This window comes from Pseudorasbora parva, chromosome 15 (genome assembly GCF_024679245.1).
Source record: "Pseudorasbora parva isolate DD20220531a chromosome 15, ASM2467924v1, whole genome shotgun sequence".
In the NCBI taxonomy this organism is placed as follows: Eukaryota; Metazoa; Chordata; class Actinopteri; order Cypriniformes; family Gobionidae; genus Pseudorasbora; species Pseudorasbora parva.
In genome coordinates, this window is record NC_090186.1 from 12,906,300 (window position 1) to 12,926,784 (window position 20,485).

Sequence of the window (20,485 nt, forward strand, 5' to 3'; positions counted from 1 at the left end):
TCTGTGTGAGAGAGAGAGTTTGTGTGCACATGTATGTTTGAGTGCGTGAAGTCGGACAGCTGTTTGTAAATCGGCTTTACACTCGTTATTGCGGTGGAACGTGAGACTGAATGACTGCACTCGAACATGTCCACTATGGTGTCGGACAACACTACAAATGTCCGTCCCTTCAAATAATGCCCTATTTAAGGGTATAGGGTCGATTTCAGATTCAGCCCCTGTCGTGGAGACTGAGCAACCCAACATCTCGATTGAGACAGAGCCTGTCGTGTGCGCGCCCGCCGATCTGTTTGTGACTTGTGTAGGTGAGTTTGTGTGCACATGTATGTTTGAGTGTGTTTTAAGTATAATTACAAAGGAATTCATTGGTTTTGTTTAACTCTGAAACAATTTTCGAGTTGCGTTGTGGTAAAAATAGCAACGGGTAATGCCAGCTGATTGAGGAGTTCAACCACTCTACGTCATCAACCTAGAACGCAAACAAAATGGCGCCGCCCATGGTCCAAATATAAAATCGATTTTTAAAATAACGTAGATCTTTCATGGGTTTTCTACTACATAATTCAGTTAGAGACATCATTTATGTTATATTAAGCCATACAAGTCTCAACACCAGGGGATCCCTTTAAAAGTCAGAAATAAAGTCCGAATTGTGACTTTATATCACACAATTACGAGTTTATATCTCAGAATTCTGACTTTAAAACTCGCAATACTCATCAAACAGGAGAGATTAAATTTCATGCAATAAGAGACCAAACACTTTTCTTGTCGTTTATAATGAGCTTTTATTTAAAAGCACATGTATTAGAGCTAAGTACATTTAGCAGAAAAAAACAAAAACAAAACATTTTGCTATTATTTATTTTGTACAAAATGAGACAATACAAAAATACTAATAGTGAATTTGATACAAGTGTATGCTTTATTCAACGCTTATTAAAAACGTACTATCACAAATCTACAATATTTTAGTTACCTAAATACAAAACTCTGTCAATCAATGCTCATAAAAGCAGCACTTTGTAAATAACACAGGTCATGACACATTGCTTTTTAGATTCATAGTGGATATATCTAAACACGTTCAGAAATAATATCTTACATAGTTAATTTTAGTGATCTATACATTATTTATATATTTCTGAGAGAGAGAAATAAAACGGTTGGTTGAAATGATAGGACGGACTATACAATGGGAGGGATGTGCAACACATTTGGAGCTTGAGTTGTGTTGTATGGATGTGTTCTCTGTAATAGTCAGGCATTACTGTACAGCTGTTAGTGGGGACAGTAGACATGATCACGATAGGATCATCAAGGCTAAGAAAAGGCGTATAGAAAAAAGAAAAATAAAAGTCCACAGTTTTCTTAAGTTTCTTCACATGGTAGCAGCCAACTGCACAAGGGCCAGCTGCGGAAACACACGCGACACATATAAACACACTCAAACTTGAGACGGAGCGTCCTGCTGAGGGACCCCACATTCCCTTAACCCCGTCGGGGTTTGGGGAAGTTTGACTTTTGCCAGGACAGGCAGAGGGCACAGGTGGCATCATGGGTAAAAACACACAACTAGCGTTGAGTGATCATGCAGTTGGAAGGGAAAGAGTTCAAACCAGCCAGCGGAAGAGGCTCATTCCCAGTTCCCCAAAAAAAAAAAAAAATGTGCCAGAGCAGTCGGTGGGAATCAATCCCAGCGACCATGGTGGCGAGACACACCTCTACGCCATCCTTCCCAACGTCTAACTCCGCCCCCCTATGTTAGCTCTGACCAATCAGAAGACAGCGAGGCGGCACGGCTCAGCCACGTCCCCAGAGATCGGGCATCGTGAAATCATTTACTAAAATAAAAATCTATCTGAGAATTCAGTCTTTATCTAAAAAAAAAAAAGTCCCATTCCCACCCACCATTTAAAACCCGTTAAAATGCAGTTAGGCCACTGTTCGAGTAGCGAAAATCAGCTATGATGGGTGTTATAGACCTTCATCAAGCTTCTTAAAGCTACACTTCTCAGATAGCGAGTGGTGACATTTAACAATGAACTTGGATATAGTGCTATAAGTTATTCTTCTTTATACTGTTAATATATCTGTGCTAATTACATCGCAGGTAAAACGAATCATTCCTATTAATAAGGAATTTGTTGTCCTATGCGGTTACTGAAAGGCCACAGAGACAATAGAAAGAGACGGTCGGAAAGAGAGAAGCGCTGGTCACGTGACCAGCCTCACATTCACTCTCTCCTTCCTTTTCGTTGTCGTTCATTTACGCATTGGTATATTTCTGTGTATTACTTTCGTCAATGGGCCCGTTTGCCCGAGCTCAATTCAATCTCCGCAACAAATTACGTAATATTTTGAGGGAGAAATCGCTTTTGTCTTGTTAGCTTTGTGTCTGTTTTGCCTTCCGGATTGGGCTCTAGGATAGTGAGGTCTTTATAAAGTCATAATAAGAGTCAATAGGATTGTCTCTGTCCTGTCCCTACATTCTACTGTCAGATGAGAGAGAGGAGGTGTCAGCTAGGCCATAGCTCCTCTGTCACAGGTGGCTGTTCTGGTTTCTTCAGGGGATGGAGGGAAGGGGTAGAGGATGGGGAGATTACAGAAGGATCCTCCCATTCTCCTCTCCTACACCATGTTGTGATGGTTGTTCCTCTCTATGATGTCAGAAGAGGGGAGGAGCTCTTTCTTGATTGGCGAGGGAGGTGGAGTGGCAGCCTTGGCTTTGGGTTTGAAGAGATCCGATACATAAAAGGCCTAGAAGAAGAGAAAGAAAAAGAGAATTAGATCATTTATTTGAGAATTAAACTCTTTCCAGAAAACTAATCAAATCAAGTCAGGTTAACCACAGGAGTGTTTGTAATGCGCCTAAAAAAATAAAATAATAAATTAGAGTAAATTATTTTTTTAGAGTGAACCATCCCTTTAACTGGCCACCACCTACAAGAAACGGAATTGTATTTATGGAAGAACAGGAAAAGGAACAGAACATTAAATTTGAGAGAAATTACATTCTGGGAACTGGCGAGTTTTCTTCTATTCTTGTCAATAAAATAGCACCTATCAAATAGCAAGTTTGATTTAGAAAGAAAATTTATATTAATATCGTTCATAAGTTTGGGGTTGGTAAGACCCAAGTTTTCAATGTTTTTAAAAGAAGTGTGTTATTTATTTATTTGATCAAAATACAGTAAAAAATTATATTGTGAAACATTATAATTTTAAAAATAACTTTTCTATGTATATTTATTTATATAAGTGTTTTAATACATTAAGAACATTTAAACTTTAGGTCAAAACTCGACAACTAAAATTAGTCAAACTTTTTTTTTATTATGTATACTTAATTTCTAAATAAAGGAAATGGTGACTCAAATAGGGCATGAGCAATTGCAATATAGCATAATTTCCAAAGAACCAGCAAATGATTAAACTTCCCAGTTACCACTATTCAGACACATACACAATATTACCTAAGGTATTGGAAAACCCCTTCAAATCATTTAATTCATGTGTTCCAATCACATCCATGGACACGTGCATAAAATCAAGCACCTAGGCATGCAGACTGCTTCTACAAACATTTGTGAAAAAATGGGTCGCTCTCAGGAGCTCAGTGAATTCAAGCGTGGTACCGTGATAGGTTGTCAACTGTGCAATAAGTCCATTCATGAAATGTCCTCAATACTAAATATTCTACGGTCAACAGTTAGTGGTATTATAACAAAATGGAAGCAATTGGGAACAACAGCAACTCAGCCATGAAGTGGTAGGCCACGTAAAATCATAGAGCGGGGTCAGCGCATGCTGAGGCGCACAGTGCGCAGAAGACGCCAAATTTCTGTTGAGTCAATAGCTACAGACCTCCAAACTTTGTGTGCCCATCAGGTTAGCTCAAGAACAGTGCATAAAGAACTTGAATGGGATTCCATGGCTGAGCAGCTGCATCCAAACCGTACATCACCAAGTGCAATGCAAAGCGTTGGATGCAGCCACTACTGGACGCAGCGGAAACGTGTTCTCTGGAGTGACAAGTCTCCCTTCTCTGGCAATCTGACAGACGAGTCTGGGTTTGGCGGTTGCCAGGAGAACAGTATTTGCTTGACTGCATTGTGATTATGGTGTGTTTTTCGTGTGTTTTTTTTGGAGATGGGCTTGGTCCTGTAGTTCCAGTGAAAGAAACTCTCAATGCTTCAGCATATCAAGACATTATGGACAATTTCATGCTCCCAACTTTGTGGGAACAGTTTGGGGATGGCCCCTTCCCTTTCCAACATGACTGCGCACCAGAGCACAAAGCAAGGTCCGTAAAGACATGGATGAGTGAGTTTGATGGCGAGGAACTTGACAGGCCTGCACAGAGTCCTGACATCAACCCGATAGAACACCTTTGGGATGAATTAGAGCGGAGACTGCGAGCCAGGCCATCTCGTCCAACATCAGTGCCCGACTTCACAAATGCGCTTCTAGAAAAATGGTCAACAATTCCTTTAAATACACTCAGAAGAGTTGAAGCTGTTATAGCTGCAAAAGGAGGACCAACTCCATATGAAACCTCACGGATTAAGAATGGGATGTCATTAAAGTTCATGTGCATGTAAAGGGAGGCGTCCCAAAACTTGGGATAACTGGCAATAAAATGTATTTTTGAAGCATCGTTGCACGTTCCAATGACCACAAATGAGCAATATGGTTTTTGAAATGTCAGATGATATAAAGGCTGGCAATTAATCGCCCGTGACATGCGGATGTGTATGAGGTCACAACGCTGATAAGAGTGGCTAACGCCTTGAGTCAGTAATAAAGATAATGAGGAAACCCCATCAGTTCTTTTGTTTCAGTCTCCGACAGTGAGGGAGTGGGGAGTGAGGTCAGTATTAATGGTCTCACTTGGCGTGGGAAGAACTTTATAGTCAAGGAGAGATGCCCGACAACCTTCTCTTTACGTCCCAATGACATCACTGGCAAAACAGGAAACCAGGGAGGGGAAGAAAGGAAGTGTGCCTTTGGCATTACACTAGGCTCGCACCCAACGGATTTACAAAGAGCTGAAAATATACAAGTCTGAGTCACGGACCTTTCATGCCAAACACGGGATGCTTTCACGGTAATGTAGGCTTAGGAGAGGCCTACGGGATATTTAGCCGTCTACACACCATGAATGTTACTGAAGCATGCAGAACAGCTGAGCTGGACGGCAGCAGCGTGGAATCACCGATTCCAGAAAGCCTGCCAATGCGTAAACACGCGCTATTTATGAGTGTGTGAAGAGTATGGGGCCAGTGTGTGACAGGAAAAGAGGTCAGTGTTTGGGGTAGCTAACAGCTAAATTGTCCTGACACGTTTCAGGGACTGCTGTCAGCCGCAGGGCCGCAGTGCTCTTGGATGATGCCAAGGGGTAAGAAAAAGCACATAGACTTGCACACAGAGTAAAAAAAAAAAAAAAAAAAAAAAAAAAAAAAAAAGGATTTCCTATTTGGTTTTGTGAGTGACAGGCCTGAGTAAGCAAGCTGTAACTATCAACAGGTTTGTAAGTGTGTGTGTGGGAAGAGATAGAAAGTGAACAGAAAGCCTTAGAGAGGCCATCAGAGTTCTGGAATCATCTTTCCAGCAGCTGTTTCTTGCATATCCTCTCAGTGAACGACACTATGCTGCACATACAAAGAGCGCTTTATCCAAAGGTTACAGAGGATGAGTTCATCATATGGGGCCTCCTGTGAGCGTCTTCTGCTTATACGAGTGAAAGCATGCCAGAAAGATCATGACATTTCCAGAGTGACCTTTACATTGCACTGGAATGACATCAGGAAACTGGACCGAGAACCTCTGCTTGTTTGCAATTATAAAGGATTTCAATACAAGAGGAAGTATGTCTGATATGGGCTTTCCAATGGCAAGTGCATATTTATATATAATGCAAAATCAATAAACTAAAATGTCCTTTTTAAAGAAAAAACTTTAATTATATACAGTAAAAAATAAAAATCACATTATATGTAATTTTACAAATATATGGTTTTGTAAGTAAAAACTATGAACATAAAAGGACATTTCCAGCACAGCATCACATAATATCATATTTTATATAAATACATTTTTCTTCTTTTGTTTTTATTGTTGTACATTAGTCTATGCCTTATATGAGTATTGGCCATGGATTATGGGCAGGACACTTATGATGAACTAATTAATCTTGGCTTTCGATTTTACCATCTGTATTATCATGTTGGTTTCATTTTAAGATAAAAAGAAAACATTGACGTTCAAGTAGATTGGTATCTTAACATTACATCACTGAGATATATGGTTATAAGTTGTAAAATATCAATATGCAATCCTTTAATATCAGAAAATTGTCACTGTATACTTTCCAATGAATTTCTGGAAACCGTAGCTGCATAAAAAAAAAAAAATGGGAAAAAAGGTTTTTTTTTTTTTTTTTTTTTTTTTACAATGAACACTAAGGCCGTGTGTCCACCAAAGCCTCGCTGTGAGCGCTTCAGAGCGTTTTGAAAGGCAGCGTTTTTTTTCTTCAGTTGACACTTTTTATACTTTTTAAGTGTTACTAATTTCACAGGTAGTTTGTTTCTGTATTGATTCTATATAAAATTGCTGATACAATGTAAAGTATTTGCTCTGGCTCGTTTTAAATAATTTTGATCCGTTATTATTGCTTGTTGTCATCTGTTGGCAGAATGTGGTGGTTGGTCTATGTAGTATTTGTCCCGCCCCTCCTTCACTGTGATTGGATGGCTAGGTAAGTTGAACATTCTTCAACTCTCGGCAACCAGTAAAAAACGCTGAGCGCTCAGCGCTTGAGCGTGAAATACTCGCTCAGCGCCTCGTTGCGCTCCAGGCGTTCTAAAAATGTGGCGCTTCCATTGCAAACAATTGAAAGCGCCAGCCAGCTGTGTGAAAAAAAGCTTTGGTGAACACACGGCCTAAGTGTCAAATACTTTTTGCAGCCACTGTATGTGATTATAGCAATTTGATATATTTATATTTTTTGGTCCATGTTGTTATATTTCTCAGAATTCTCAAAAAATATATAAAAACTATTCATGTGTTACACAGGGCTGACAAGGCTTCTGTCGATAGTCTTCAAATCCAGAATTAGATTGTATGTAATTATGTGTTATCAGATCCAACATGACTCAAGAGCCGTCTCTCACAATAAACACAGGCCGCCAATGAACCTGTGTCACAGGGTGAGTGCTTCCTGTGTCACGGCCCTCTGTCTGAAAGTGTTCTTCCACAGCAAACTCACTCCATTGTGTTCAAATGCTCAGTCAGCACCAGGAAGCTGTTTTTCTTGCTTGTCTAAGCCTGTGTATGTGCACTGACCTTATTGCAGTACCACCAAATGCATATAAAGGAAGAATTAAGATGCACCCTAAGGGTCTGTTACTGCAGCATATAATACAATTCCATACTATTTTTTTTTTGTAATGTGAAAACACTAGAGCGTCAAGTTGCCTAATGTACTATTTTAGTCACCATCTCTGTATTATATTGTATTAACCCTCTGGGGTTCTTCATTTATGGGTCACACTCAGGACCTTCGGGTCTAAAAGGACCCGGAGGTCGGGAATAAAAAAAAAAAAACATTGAGTAAAATCAATGAAATATATTTTTGTTCAATAATATTTTTCTTTTCTTTTTTGGTGTTTTGAGATAATTTTATGATTTATAAATAATATTTATGCAATAATTATGACCCATTTTTTCCCATTGAATATAATAGAATTTTATTTTATTTTTTTTTTTCCTTTTTTTATTAAAGCTGTATTTCATTTTAGAGTCAAGCCTAGGCCTCATGAAAGCATTTTTTTTATTTGATTGGTGCCATCTGGTGGACACAGTGAGCATTTTTATCACGCAATAGCACATTTTTACCACTAGAGTGCATTACAGAACCTGTGTGTGTGTGTGTGTGTGTGTGTGTGTGTGTGTGTGTGTGTGTGTGTGTGTGTGTGTGTGTGTGTGTGTGTGTGTGTGTGAGTTTTTGTTTGTCTGTTTTGCACTCTTGATGTTTTAGAGATTCACCCCTTCACTGTTGAGTCCTTTTTTTCTGCATCCTGGCTGATTTGTAGATTATATGCACAAAAAACTCTGTATTTTCATATTTTTGCCAATTTCCCATTCATTTCCTATGGGGGTCTTTTTTGACCCGAAGGCCCCGAGTGTGACTATTTTTTTTACGACCACTTAGACTTTTCCAATCCTGTCCCCAATTTTTTTTTCTGTCCATATACCAAGTACCAATACCCTCACCAAGTTTCGTACCATTCAGATGAAGCTACGATTTTTAACATTTCTTTCAAAAAAAAATTCGGGTCAGAAATGACCGAAGAACCCCAGAGGGTTAAAGGGGTTTGACATCATCTAGTACATGGCAAACTAACTTCTCCACCCTGGCGCTCTCACAGACGTTTACTTAATTGGACAGGAAATGACACCAAACAATTTGTCGCCATTAAACAATTACCAGATCGTTGAAAGATCCACACAATGTATACACTTATTTTGGATCCCAGAGCTGTGAGGGCTCACCACCAACTCTATCCAAACTAGTCTCAAATGAACCTCACTGAACTTCTGCCGCTTTTCACTGATGGCCTTAAGGGATTCAACCGAACTGTGAACAGGTTCATAGATGTCATGGGTGTGTACACTTGTGTGTGGTCTTCCATTGGTTTGGGTGTGCCTGATTCTAAAAGCGCCAAACACAGCACATGATTATGTGTGAGAGTGTGTTGCTTATGTTATGCATGTGTCTTAAATTGTAGTTTCAGGCACTGAGCCACATCTGCATAATAATTGTGGAGACCAAGTTGTGTTTTGGCTGCTCGCTCGCCAGCGTAACATTAGTAAAGTTTAATAACACTGTTAAAATTTCCTTTCTTCTTACGTACAACCACACTATTTTCGGTTTGAGATGGCCTCCGTTTCCATGGCAACAGGAGAGCTGTGGCCCACAATGGAGAAAAGAAAAAAAAGAGTAAAGCTCAGGCCTAACATATGGGCGAGAGTGATAGGATATCGGGACAACCATCTTGCAACGCAAGCCAGACCAGAAGCACTTAGCTATGGACATTTATCGCAGGCGGAACTGGAGTCTGTAATATTGAAAATGACCCTCTGTGCTCTTGAAGAACGGTGGGATACTGTTGGCCAGGAACTGTTGTGGTGTGAGAACTCGAAGGGTGCTGTGGATATAGAGAGAGTGGGAAAAGGAAAAGGCTGTTTGAGTGCAGGCCTCCAGCTGTTTCCACCCTTGTCTAGTCCTGCAGGAAACACCTCTGCAACCGAGCCTTATGAGCAGCCAACCTCTCACACTCTCTCCATCCATGTCAGCAGCTTAGAAAGTGGGCCGTGTTTGATGACATGAACAAACAGTTCACGCCACTCTCAAACAGGAAGAACCGGAGGATGTGGCTTCAGACAACAGTCCAAAAGACAAAGTAGTCTGAATCTCAAGGGTTCTTTTAGTTGAGTATCAGACATATACATATATGCCAGGCTGCCTGATTTCAGCGATCGTAACGGTGGTGAATCTTGCCAAAAATCTCACCAGGCCGAGTATAAGGAATTGGGATTTTAGAAGACTGAACAAACCTGACGGCCTATTTAGCATTGTGCCGCTTGAAGTTTCGTGTTTCCCTGCATGATACATAGACAGGCTGACATTAACTGCTGTTCTGAGATCAGTTCTCTGGGGGCATCACAGTCTAACAGCACTATGCGACCCGATCCTCTTTAATATGGAACATGCGGTAAGTCTGTAATCAGCTTTTGCAATCCAGCCAAAACTCACCAAGACCTGTAACTTTCCATGGTTTCTTTGAAGCCAGCCAGTTGGACACCAACCCAGAGCGCTTACAACCTTTAAACGTCTTTAAACACAACCCCCTTAAGCAGTAATCAGCACCTACAGCCAAACTTAGAAGAAATGTTTCACCTCCCAACCATGAACTGTTGGAGACTGCTAGCTGAGAAGTTTGGACAAGGTACACTGCAGCCTACGGTGCAAAGCGAATGTTTTATGTATGGGGCCATAACTTTGGCATGTTACCATGTGTCCGTTTCTTCTAAAGACATGTACCTTGCTTTACCTCTATAGAATTCATCTGAGCTTTGGTTATTAGAGATACTCTAATTGGGCCACTAAAACGTTCACAGATGGGGAGTGGAACAGATTCCAAATGTGGGCTCGTTAAAAACAAGTACATGGGGCGCCTTGATCTGTAGTGAAAAGGATCTCCTTTCTACTCTCTTTTAGTTGTACTTATCTGCTATTTTTTTGTATTTTACACTGGGAAGAAACTTCTCCAGGTTTCAACAACAATCTTTCACATTGAGGGTCTTAAAGACCATCAGAAGCTGATGATTAGACTGTTTCACTAAAATGTTTTTTTCTTAATGAGGTTATTAAAGGGTTGGCGAATGGCTGAAACTACTCTTGGAAAAAAGAAACGAAATGGCAATAAACAAAGACAAGAGCCAAATGAAAAGTGAGCTGCACAAATTCGGCAAATTCAAGGACTGACGATTAAATGTTTTGGAGGTTCATGATACCAGTAAGATGATGTTTGGCCAACATCTGTGTACCATAAAAACTGTGCTCTGTCACAGCCAATTAAAGTGAAGAAAGACAGTCCTAGGACATTCTGGGAATTGTATTGTGATGTATGAGAAACACAAATCAATTTTAACACTAGCAATTTAAATATTTTTCTTTCGGTTGTTGTAATAATTAAGTTGGGGTGATATCTAGGGAAAGGGGTATTGGTTTCTTGGCCCCCCTTACCTAATCTTATGAGCCTTGAATATCCCCCTAACCCTTTATGGTACAGATAACATCCTGTTTCTCAAAATAACTAATTAAAAGGGTAATTTCTCTTATAGAGAAAAGGCTTTCTCTCTTTTTACATTCAGTTCCCCAGGCTCAATTTTCCCAAAAACAACCCAGTAAATCCTGCAAAGTTAAGCTTTGCTTACTGCAGGGAAAGTTTGGCACCAACAAGTGTGACGTGCCACAATTATGAAGTGTAAAATTCCTTTTTCCACAACACTCCCCCTTATCCTTTCATTTGAGATTTGGTAATGGTGCAATTGAGGCAATATGCTCTGCATTAGTAAGAAAAAGATTATGCTTCACTGTGATGGATGAGTAATTTTGTGGAAAGGGGTGAAAAAGAGAGAGGGTGGGGCCTGGAGAATGTTGTGGTCTAGTTCAAGATACTCCAGATCCCCTTCCGACCTCAAACTCTGGATGGTCTTCTGTCTTCACTACCAGATGACACATGATAAAGTCTGTTCTTAATAGTTCTTTTGACAAAATTATCAGACAAATCTGCCTCTAGTTGAGTTCCAAACATAATGTCACAAACTATACTGACAGGAAAACCTTTTCATTTTTCAAAGTGACGGATCAAAACAGGAAAACATGCTAAAATGTCGGGTTGATAATTGCCAGCACATTTCCGAAAGGAAAAAAAATTAATTAGTCCTTCTGGTGTTAACACTGTGTAAAAGTGCTTGTTCACCATTTTAGAAAAAAAAAATCCAGATGTTGTGATGGCAAGAAGATCAAGGCCAGTGGTTATCAAATGTCATAAAGTAGGAAATTTCCAGATTGGTATACTTTCCAACCAATAAAGAACAATTCAAGACAACAGCCCCTCGTCTCCTTAAGGGTATTAAACCTTATTTGGAAACATAAACTGGATCTAATGAGGGAAATACAAAAATGTACTCACTATGCAGTAGGCCACCAGGGCTCCTTGGGCAAAGCCAGCTAAGACATCAGTGGGGTGGTGCTTGTGATCAGAGACACGTGATAAGCCAGTGTAGAAGGCCATCATCAGCAAGGTGAACTGGAGGAGGGGTCTCAGGAGACGGGCTCCTCGCCACGTAAACCGAGACTGCAGGTAGAACTAAAGAAAAAGAGATAGAAGGCAATTTAAACAATGCAACATTTGTAAAACTTGTTTATAAAACATATAACTAATAAAAAAAACAAAATGTTTTAAGGGAAAACAAAATGAAGGTGAAGAATGGGATTGGGAAATGGGAAAAAAAATGGGAATTGGAATGGGGGGGGGGAAACCTAGAGATGCGGTCTCTCTCTCTAGTCACCTAAATCCAAGGACCCCTCATAGAGTTTGCTTTCTGGGAACAGGAAGACTCATTAGGGTAAGAAAACAAATGAAGAGAGGGTTGCAAAGATTAGGGGAGGATAGGGGTCAGGAGGACAAACTGTTGACGACGCTCCGGCGGCCCATCAGTCCTGAAACCCTTCAAACTAGTTCGGTTAAGGACCCTGTACTCATCACCCTCCCTTATATCATCCATCACCACACGAGAAGGAAAACTTCCATTATGTCCCAAACCACAGCAGACAACAGAAATCTCTAAACACACGCCTCCTCACAGACATTAACAGATAAACATACATGCGCACACCCAGACGAGGCCCGGAACGATCTGTTAGACAAAACAAAAAATAGCCATCTTGAGTTTTTAGCTTCCAAGCGAAGGTGTGTACAAGGTCATGTCTGCTTTCCTGAACAGCTCTCTCCTCACTCCGAAGGCATTGTGTGCATACAAAGGAAGGAATCCCTCCCTGAGGATGTTTGGGAGTTGGAGTTTCCTTACTGAATGAAGTTCTCAGATGATGCGAGGATGGGTGTGCCTGAACAAGCAGCTCATCGAGTCATATTCAATTTTGATAAATGATTGGAGTTTTGGGTGTCTGGTGTATTTAACTAGACAAAAGATTACAAGCACCAAATATGTTCAAAGAAACCTCATGGGCAGAAAGGCTGGAGATAAATAGAGCCCTCTTCAATCAACTTCAATTGATCTTATCTTGTAAACACATCCTCTCAGAACGGAAGGATGGTAGAGCGATAAGCATCTGTAGGTGTTTATGTGTGGATGTGCGTTTGTTCCTCAAATCGACAGGAATCAACTTATGGCATGCTGTCTCATTATTTCAATTTGCATTAAAGACTGATTTGGGCCACAGAGATATGCTGAAACAAAACTTTCAGACGTATTGCCTGATTCAGCAATCATTTCTTTCTCTCAGGCTACTGTAAATGAGCTGTTGGGTTTAATACTCTAGGTGGTTAAATAGCAGAGCTAGATGTCACAGATGAAATGGAGATACTTGCTTGATTATTTGGCAAAAGTTCATCGGAGGCAAAACACAAATAAATCAATTCATACTCATGTACATTTTGGTCCAGCTTGGCCTCAATGTTGGCAGCAATGAGGGAATTTCTAACCAAGGAGCTGTAGCTATTTCAACCACAGACTTTCATACACTTGGCATTCCTATCCCTATAAAAAGTTCCTGCAGAGCACTCACAAACAAACGTGTCAATAATGTCTTTGATCCATATGGCCATATAAACGCAATGGAATGTTCTTCAACCACAGATCTTGGCTTTCGGAGACAGAGGTCTGTCCGCCTATGCCTGTCAGAGACTCACTGACATTACTGCAAAGCTCAAACAAAATTACAAAAGTGAATCCATAAATTAGGATTGTTAAAATGAAGAACATCCATCTGCATGGGTAATCCCTGAGTTTTTTTCCCCTTCCCTTTTTATCAAATGTTTTTTGCCTTGTGACTGAAGCTATTTCTCACACATCACAGATGCAAAATTGAGAAAATAACTTAACCATTTTGAAGGCTTCCAGGATTTTCGATCATCTTTCAGAAGGGTTTCATCTAAATTAATGTAACAAAAGAAAACTATAAACAGAAAAAAAAGAAAAAACATAAAAATAGCAGTTTGGTTCTCCAAAATGACATTTTCATGCTCTCTTTCGCTCCAACAGGCAAATGTTGCACAATGCAGCACAAAGCGTGGAATGTTATTGTCGTTTCACTTGAAAAAGTGGTCACAACACAAACAAGGCAACCAGGGCCTCTGGATGACATCCGCCATATGCTCAATTTCACACACATGAGGGGTCAAACAGAATTCAGTTTCAGAAAAGAATTCACGGTTATACATTTACATGCACGCACGCATGCACGTTCAAAAGTTTGGGGTCAGCGAGGTGGGACTTATTTGATGTAAAATACAGCATATTTTTGCAAATATTGTGAACAAAATTTTAAAGTAATGTTTCTATTTGAATGCATTTATAATGTAATTTATTCCTGTGATGTGACATGATTCTTTATAAATCATTATAATATGCTGATTTAGAGCTCAATTCTTACCAATAGGACTGTCAAGTGATTCAAATATGTAATCGCGATTAATAGCGTGATTGTCATGAGTTAACTTGCAACTAATCGCAACTTAATCGCACATTTTTATCAGTTGTAAATGTATCTTAAATTAATATGTTTTAAGTTTTTAATACTCTAATCAACATGGGAATGGACAAATATGCAAATGTACGTTTATTATTAGTGAAACCATACTCAGAGCATGAAGACTAGAAATGTATCAAAGGTCACAGATGTTTTTCAAAGAACTAGTTCATGTCTCTTAAGCCTTAGCTTAAAAATTTTGAATAAGCAGTGATTTCTCTCATTTTAAGAATATAAGTAAAGTGAGTTTTTTACACTGGCAGTTTAGTTCAGAATAGGGCACAGCTCGTATTGGTAATGTGAAAAGCTGTCACGCAGACTTGTGAGCGCACCAGTACCACACCATACCTGGAGGAGGTCCATATTCCACGGATTTGAATATAGTGTGGCCCCTTTAAGAGAAGCGCGTTCACTATTGAACTGCTGGTATTTTGTGTGTGTGTGCGCCGAACTGTTCTGCGATTCACGCGAACAGTTTGAGAAACACGAACTCGGGAGCGCTCTTGTTCAGAAACCTAACCTGCGTATTTGTTTTAGCCGATTGTAAAGTAATTAGTTCGATAAAACACATGTACTGTTAGTGGTGATGGTGTCAATGATTTACCTCAGACATGAGCGAGAGCGAGCTTGCAGTTTAATCGCGCTCGGACTGCAGAGAATGTGCTCAGTGTAAAAATGCACTTTTCTTTCGACCTGGAGTCTAATAAAAGTTAAGCAGAAAATATGGTAGCTTATGTAGGCTATAACTGCACTTGTTTCAGAGTAATGTTAATATTAACCCTTTTCTTCCCCTATTTCTATTAGCTGCTGCATCCTTTACGTCTATGGCTGATCTCGATTTCTCCAACTACGGGCTAGGCCACGGACCAAGCAGAAAATGTGTGCTGCGTTAATAAAATTAATTTGCATTAACGCGTTAATTTTGACAGCCCTACTTACCATCCATAGGCTTTATAAAGAAACATATTAATATAAATATTACCAAATTGTGTAATCAACCTTTCTCAATTAAGTAAATTATGTATTAACATTAAGTATTTTTCCTTTGTACCAGCACTTGCAATATCCCTAATATAAATCTTTTCTACACTAAAACAGCAAAGAGAGAGTCCTGGTATATGTTGGACTGTAAGAGGTCACGGAGGGGTGACGTTCGGCGCACCAGGAATCCTGCTGACGCTGATCTCTAAAGCTGTGAGCCGGTATGTCGGAGTCTGGAGATGAGCTCTGTGACTTCTCCAAACTCTGAAAGTGTCTCCGCTCCTCAGGGCGAGAGTGGGGTCCTCTCCACACGTAGGCATCCAAGTGCTGATAAGAGCAACAAAGCCTGAGGACCATCAGGGCTCAGATACAGTCCATCAAATCTGCCTCTTAGCATTTTGCTATCAGAGCTCAGATAAGCCAAACGTGCCACAGACGTTGCGATTAGAGACGATGCTGTGTATATGGTTCTCTAATCTCTGTGCTTTTTGAGGCGGTGGCAGCAGGACTGGCAGACGGTGTGGTCTTAGATTCCTCAGCGACATCCAAACCCAAAACACAAACACATAAACACGCCTTGTGCCCATATGAGAAATAACACAGCCTTGTGCTGATAACGTGCTCCATCCTGCTGACGGTCTTCATTCAGTCCCTTCCCTGCAGGCGATCTGGGTCTTGCCATCAGATCTGATACAGTGGTATCAAATGGGACAACAGAAAAGATCCCGGTGGGCTATTAAAGAATTAGTTTCCGAAAGTCTTCCAAGTCTTCTGAAGCGATAGCTATACATGATGTTTAATGCCAGAATAAACATCATTGGTACTCATGCGTTAATGCTCTATGTATGTGCATTTATCAATGCTTATATGCAAATGAAAGCCTAAATTAAACTTGTTCATCACATAAAGTAGTCATCCTCAAAAGATTTCAGTTCATTGTAACAGCATGGAAAAGAGTGTGTTCTGTGAAGAAGTCATAGAGGTTGTTCCTTTAAGCCCACCGATTGACTTCTTCAGGTCATTCAAACAGCCACAAAATGGCATGTTCAGTCCAACTTGGCATGGGAAACAGAAAAAGCAAGAGGTACCACGATGCATTACAATAAATCCTGTTAGCTTAACATAAAAAGTTTGATAGGAAAGGCTGATCTTTTTCATGGTGCTGTACATGGTTTCTGGGTCATTCTGACGTGTATAAGCACCGTTCTAGTAGAAAACAGTCAGATTTCACTACTGAAATGCCTTCTCCTCTATCCTGACCTTGGGTCCAAAACTATTACAGCGAAGGCAACGCAGCCTCGCCACATGCTAATGGGCCCATTGTACAGAGAAATAAGTATGAAACAGCTGGTAAAAGATGTCCATGTCAAAAATACTCTGTGAGGGTTTGGTTTATTTTTACTCTTCCTGTGATCTTGTATCTATTGGTCACTATAGCAAACTTGAGCTTCATGTGTCATCATGCGGTCTGAGAAGTGAAGTAAAAACCACAGCTAAATCAGAACTCATTGACTACGAGTGTGAAGGTCATATTGAGAGGCTAGGAAATAACCAGCTTGCTGCCCACAAAATACCCACATGCACTTGCTCTCCAGAACAAACTGATATGCTGATCCAACTCACGGAGCATGAGGTTGACCAGCCAATCTGGTATTGAACTGCATGGATATTGTGGTGCACTAAGGCTCTTGAATACACTGCACAATGTAGTACTAGCAGACACCTGAGGGGCTGAGCTTCACTCGTTCAGTTTAAAGTTAAGGACATTAATCTCACTCACTGGCTTCTCGGCAGGATGACGCAGACTGCAGACAAAGTTCTAGAAGAAGGAAAAATCTGTACAATGTGTCCTGCACTACACAGGTCTTCCAGTAGTTGGCGTTGAAAGTTATGATACTTAATATTTTTGCGTTAAAGGATTAGTTCACCCAAAAATTCAATTGATGTCATTAATGACTCACCCTAATGTCGTTCCACACCCGTAAGACCTCCCTTCATCTTCGGAACACAGTTTAAGATATTTTATATTTAGTCCGAGAGTGTATAAAAAGTCAATGCACGGACACTATACTGTCCATGTCCAGAAAGGGAATAAAAACATTATCAAAGTAGTCCATATGTGACATCAGTTAGTTAATTAGAATCTCTTGAAGCATCGAAAATACATTTTGGTCCAAAAATAACGACTTTATTCAGCAGTGTCTTCTCTTCTCTGTTTGTTTTCAATCGTCAAATAAAGATTTGAATGGTTATTAATCAGCATATTGATTCATGATTCGGATCGCCAATGTCACGTGATTTCAGCAGTTTGGCCATTTGACACGCGATTCGAATCATGAATCAATACACTGATTCATAAACATTCAAATCTTTATTTGAGGACTGAAAACAAACAGGGAAGAGAAGACTATGCTGAATAAAGTTGTAGTTTTTGTTATTTTTGGACCAAAATGTATTTTCGATACTTCAAGGGATTCTAATTAACTAACTGATGTCACATATGGACTACTCTGATGATGTTTTTATTCCCTTTCTGGACATGGACAGTATAGTGTGCATACACATACGCTCTCGGACTAAATATAAAATATCTTAAACTGTGTTCCGAAGGAACACTTAAAGTGTGCATATTCTGGGGTCTTACGGTTGTGGAACGACATTAGGGTGAGTCATTCATGACATCAATTTCATTTTTGGGGTGAACTAACACTTTAACTGTGATAAAATGTTTTTAGGACTCTGATGAATATAAAGTTTAAAAGAGCAGCATTCATTTAAAAATTAGAAATCTTTTGCAACATTATACATGTGACCCTTGACCACAAAACCAGTCGCACGGGTATATCTGTGGCAATAGTCAACAATACATTGAATGGGTCAAAATTAAAAAAAAATATTTTCATGCCAAAAATCATTAGGATATTAAGTGAAGATCATGTTCTATGAAGATTTTTTGTACATTTCCTATTTTAAATGTATTATTATTAGTAGTAATATGCATTGCTAAGGACTTCATTTGGACAATGCATCCTTCCTAAATAAGAGTAATATTTTCCTTTAAAAAATCTACAAATTTTGAATGTATATAACAAGTTAAATTAATGAAATCAATACATTACAAATAATTTCATGTAATTTCTTTTTTTTAAATCATTTATAATGACTACGACATTTGGAGTTGTAGTTTCTAAATATGTTTTGGCTGCTGCTTCATAATAAACATGGTCAGTTAGTTTATATATAAAATACAGTTAGTTTTAATAGAAAATATAATTGATTTGATCTAACAATGATAATAAGAAAATGGTTTAATTTGTTTAGTGATTTAAAAATGCTGCTCAGGTGAATGTTTTATAAATTGGAAGAAGTTTTCAACTTGCCTTAAAAAAGCAAACCTTAAGACTACCGAGAAAAACAAAAAAAAAACATATGTAAACATAATGCAAAGTCATCTTGGTAACTATTTAACGTTTGTAGTACATGTTCATAAGAAACAGCGAAAAAAGTGAGATAAAGTTAGTCAAACGTATCATTGACGGAACAGGTGTGGGTTCTGTCTTGAGGTAGTGTTCTATAATGATTCATTCGTCAATTTTGTGAGAACAAAGACAGTCTAGCTTTGACCTGGGTTACGTTTGTGCAAATAAAAGGGCATCACAAGACTGGTGTGAGCTCTCATTATGACTTCAGCGTCTGACCCATGAAGCATGACAGCTAGACTGAGATAATTACAGGGAGCGAGGCCAGGAAGGGGAACGCTCCATTCAATAAGACGGTATCGCTCGATTTGTCTACTCAGAGAAAACTTTCCTTCACTTGTTTCTCTCGTTCTTCAGTTTTATATTTAGCTTTGTAAATCTGCTTATCATGCTTTGTTCTTTGATATCTAAGAGCATTCTCCTCTTGTTTTTAACTCTGAAGGCCAAGAGCAGATGGTAAAATAATCTTAGCGTCACCCTGTATCTTAACATAATAGTCTATTCACATATTCACATTTTATAATGAGTCTAAACTAATATGGCTTTGGCTGTGAGAAATTTGGTCAAGGTTTTTTAGAACACCCGAATAATTTGCCTTTTGGAGACAAATCCAGGGTTTAAAATCAAGATGATAATTCAGACTTAAAATTGCCAAGTTACTACAAGACATGCTGAAAGTCTGTTTTGAAGTTAGAAATAAGGTTTTCTGGAAAGAATTCAGCTTTTTTGGATCCTGTTTTTTCTGGATGCTTGCTTTTCACCATGAATAATGATGTGTAACACTGGCTGACATCTCTCCTACCTTGTGGCTAATCATGATAGTTTAAAATAAAGCAGGTTTATGCGTAAAAAAATTATTGCTTTAGTCACAAAACACTCAACAGTACCTGCCTGGGGTCTGGCTCATAAAGTACGGTTTCCTCTTGTATAGGAAGTGTTCAGGTCAGCGTTTCGGGCGTTAGGCCCATCTGTCAAAATCACACATTCATTTAATGGCTGTTTTGAGAGCATTAGAACGAACCCTGCATGAGTTTTAACAGACTTGCAGCCTCAAGCACACATATTCTCTATCTCCCTACTAATTCCATCTTTGCCTACTCTCAAATAATCTCTCAAAACACTGAGAATGAACATCTGGCCACCTCCATTAGCGGAGCGGCTCCACCTCCGACCATCTGAAAGAGTGAAAGGTGGAGGGGCCCATGGAGATGCTGATGATTTACATGCAGGAAGAAAGGAGGAGATAATAGGGAGGAGTGTGGGGACTTGCGTGTGAAAGGGAGAAAGTTTGACGCCTTTGAAAGAGGCTTTACATACAGTGAGAGACTCCGGGAGGCTGAACGAAATCTGGCTTTGTGTGTATGTAAAGCTATATTGGGGATTCTGCATAATTAGTATATAAAAAGAGTTTGACCCATTCAAAAAGAGAACAAAAATAGAGCATAAGGAATGAGAGAGAAATGAAGGAAAACTTCAGAGAGAAAGGAAGTCTATGCAGCTGCACAAATAAAAACAGGTGGAGTGTGTCCATCCAGGGGATGAACAAGGAAAATAACAGTGACCCACATGTCAGAGTCCCACAGAGGAGGGTGAGGGGCGATAGAGGGTCACCGTTTCACACTAGATATAACAGTCATGAATAAACAGCTTTTTAGTAAAAATCAACAAAACTATAGCAGTG

At 39.5% G+C, this 20,485-nt stretch overlaps 1 protein-coding gene across 2 annotated transcripts in view; it reads right to left on the bottom strand.

Annotated features, from left to right (window-relative positions):
• Positions 1 to 763: 763 nt before the first annotated feature.
• plpp3 (phospholipid phosphatase 3) overlaps positions 764 to 20,485 on the bottom strand; it is a 47,238-nt gene continuing 27,516 nt past the window's right edge. For both annotated transcript variants that reach the window (XM_067417156.1, XM_067417155.1), the window contains exons 5-6: positions 11,766 to 11,942; positions 764 to 2,760 (exon numbers count right to left, since the gene is read on the bottom strand). In XM_067417156.1, the coding sequence (XP_067273257.1) occupies positions 2,632 to 2,760; positions 11,766 to 11,942 (306 nt within the window). In that variant the 3' untranslated portion in view covers positions 764 to 2,631. The remainder of the gene's footprint in view (positions 2,761 to 11,765; positions 11,943 to 20,485) is intronic.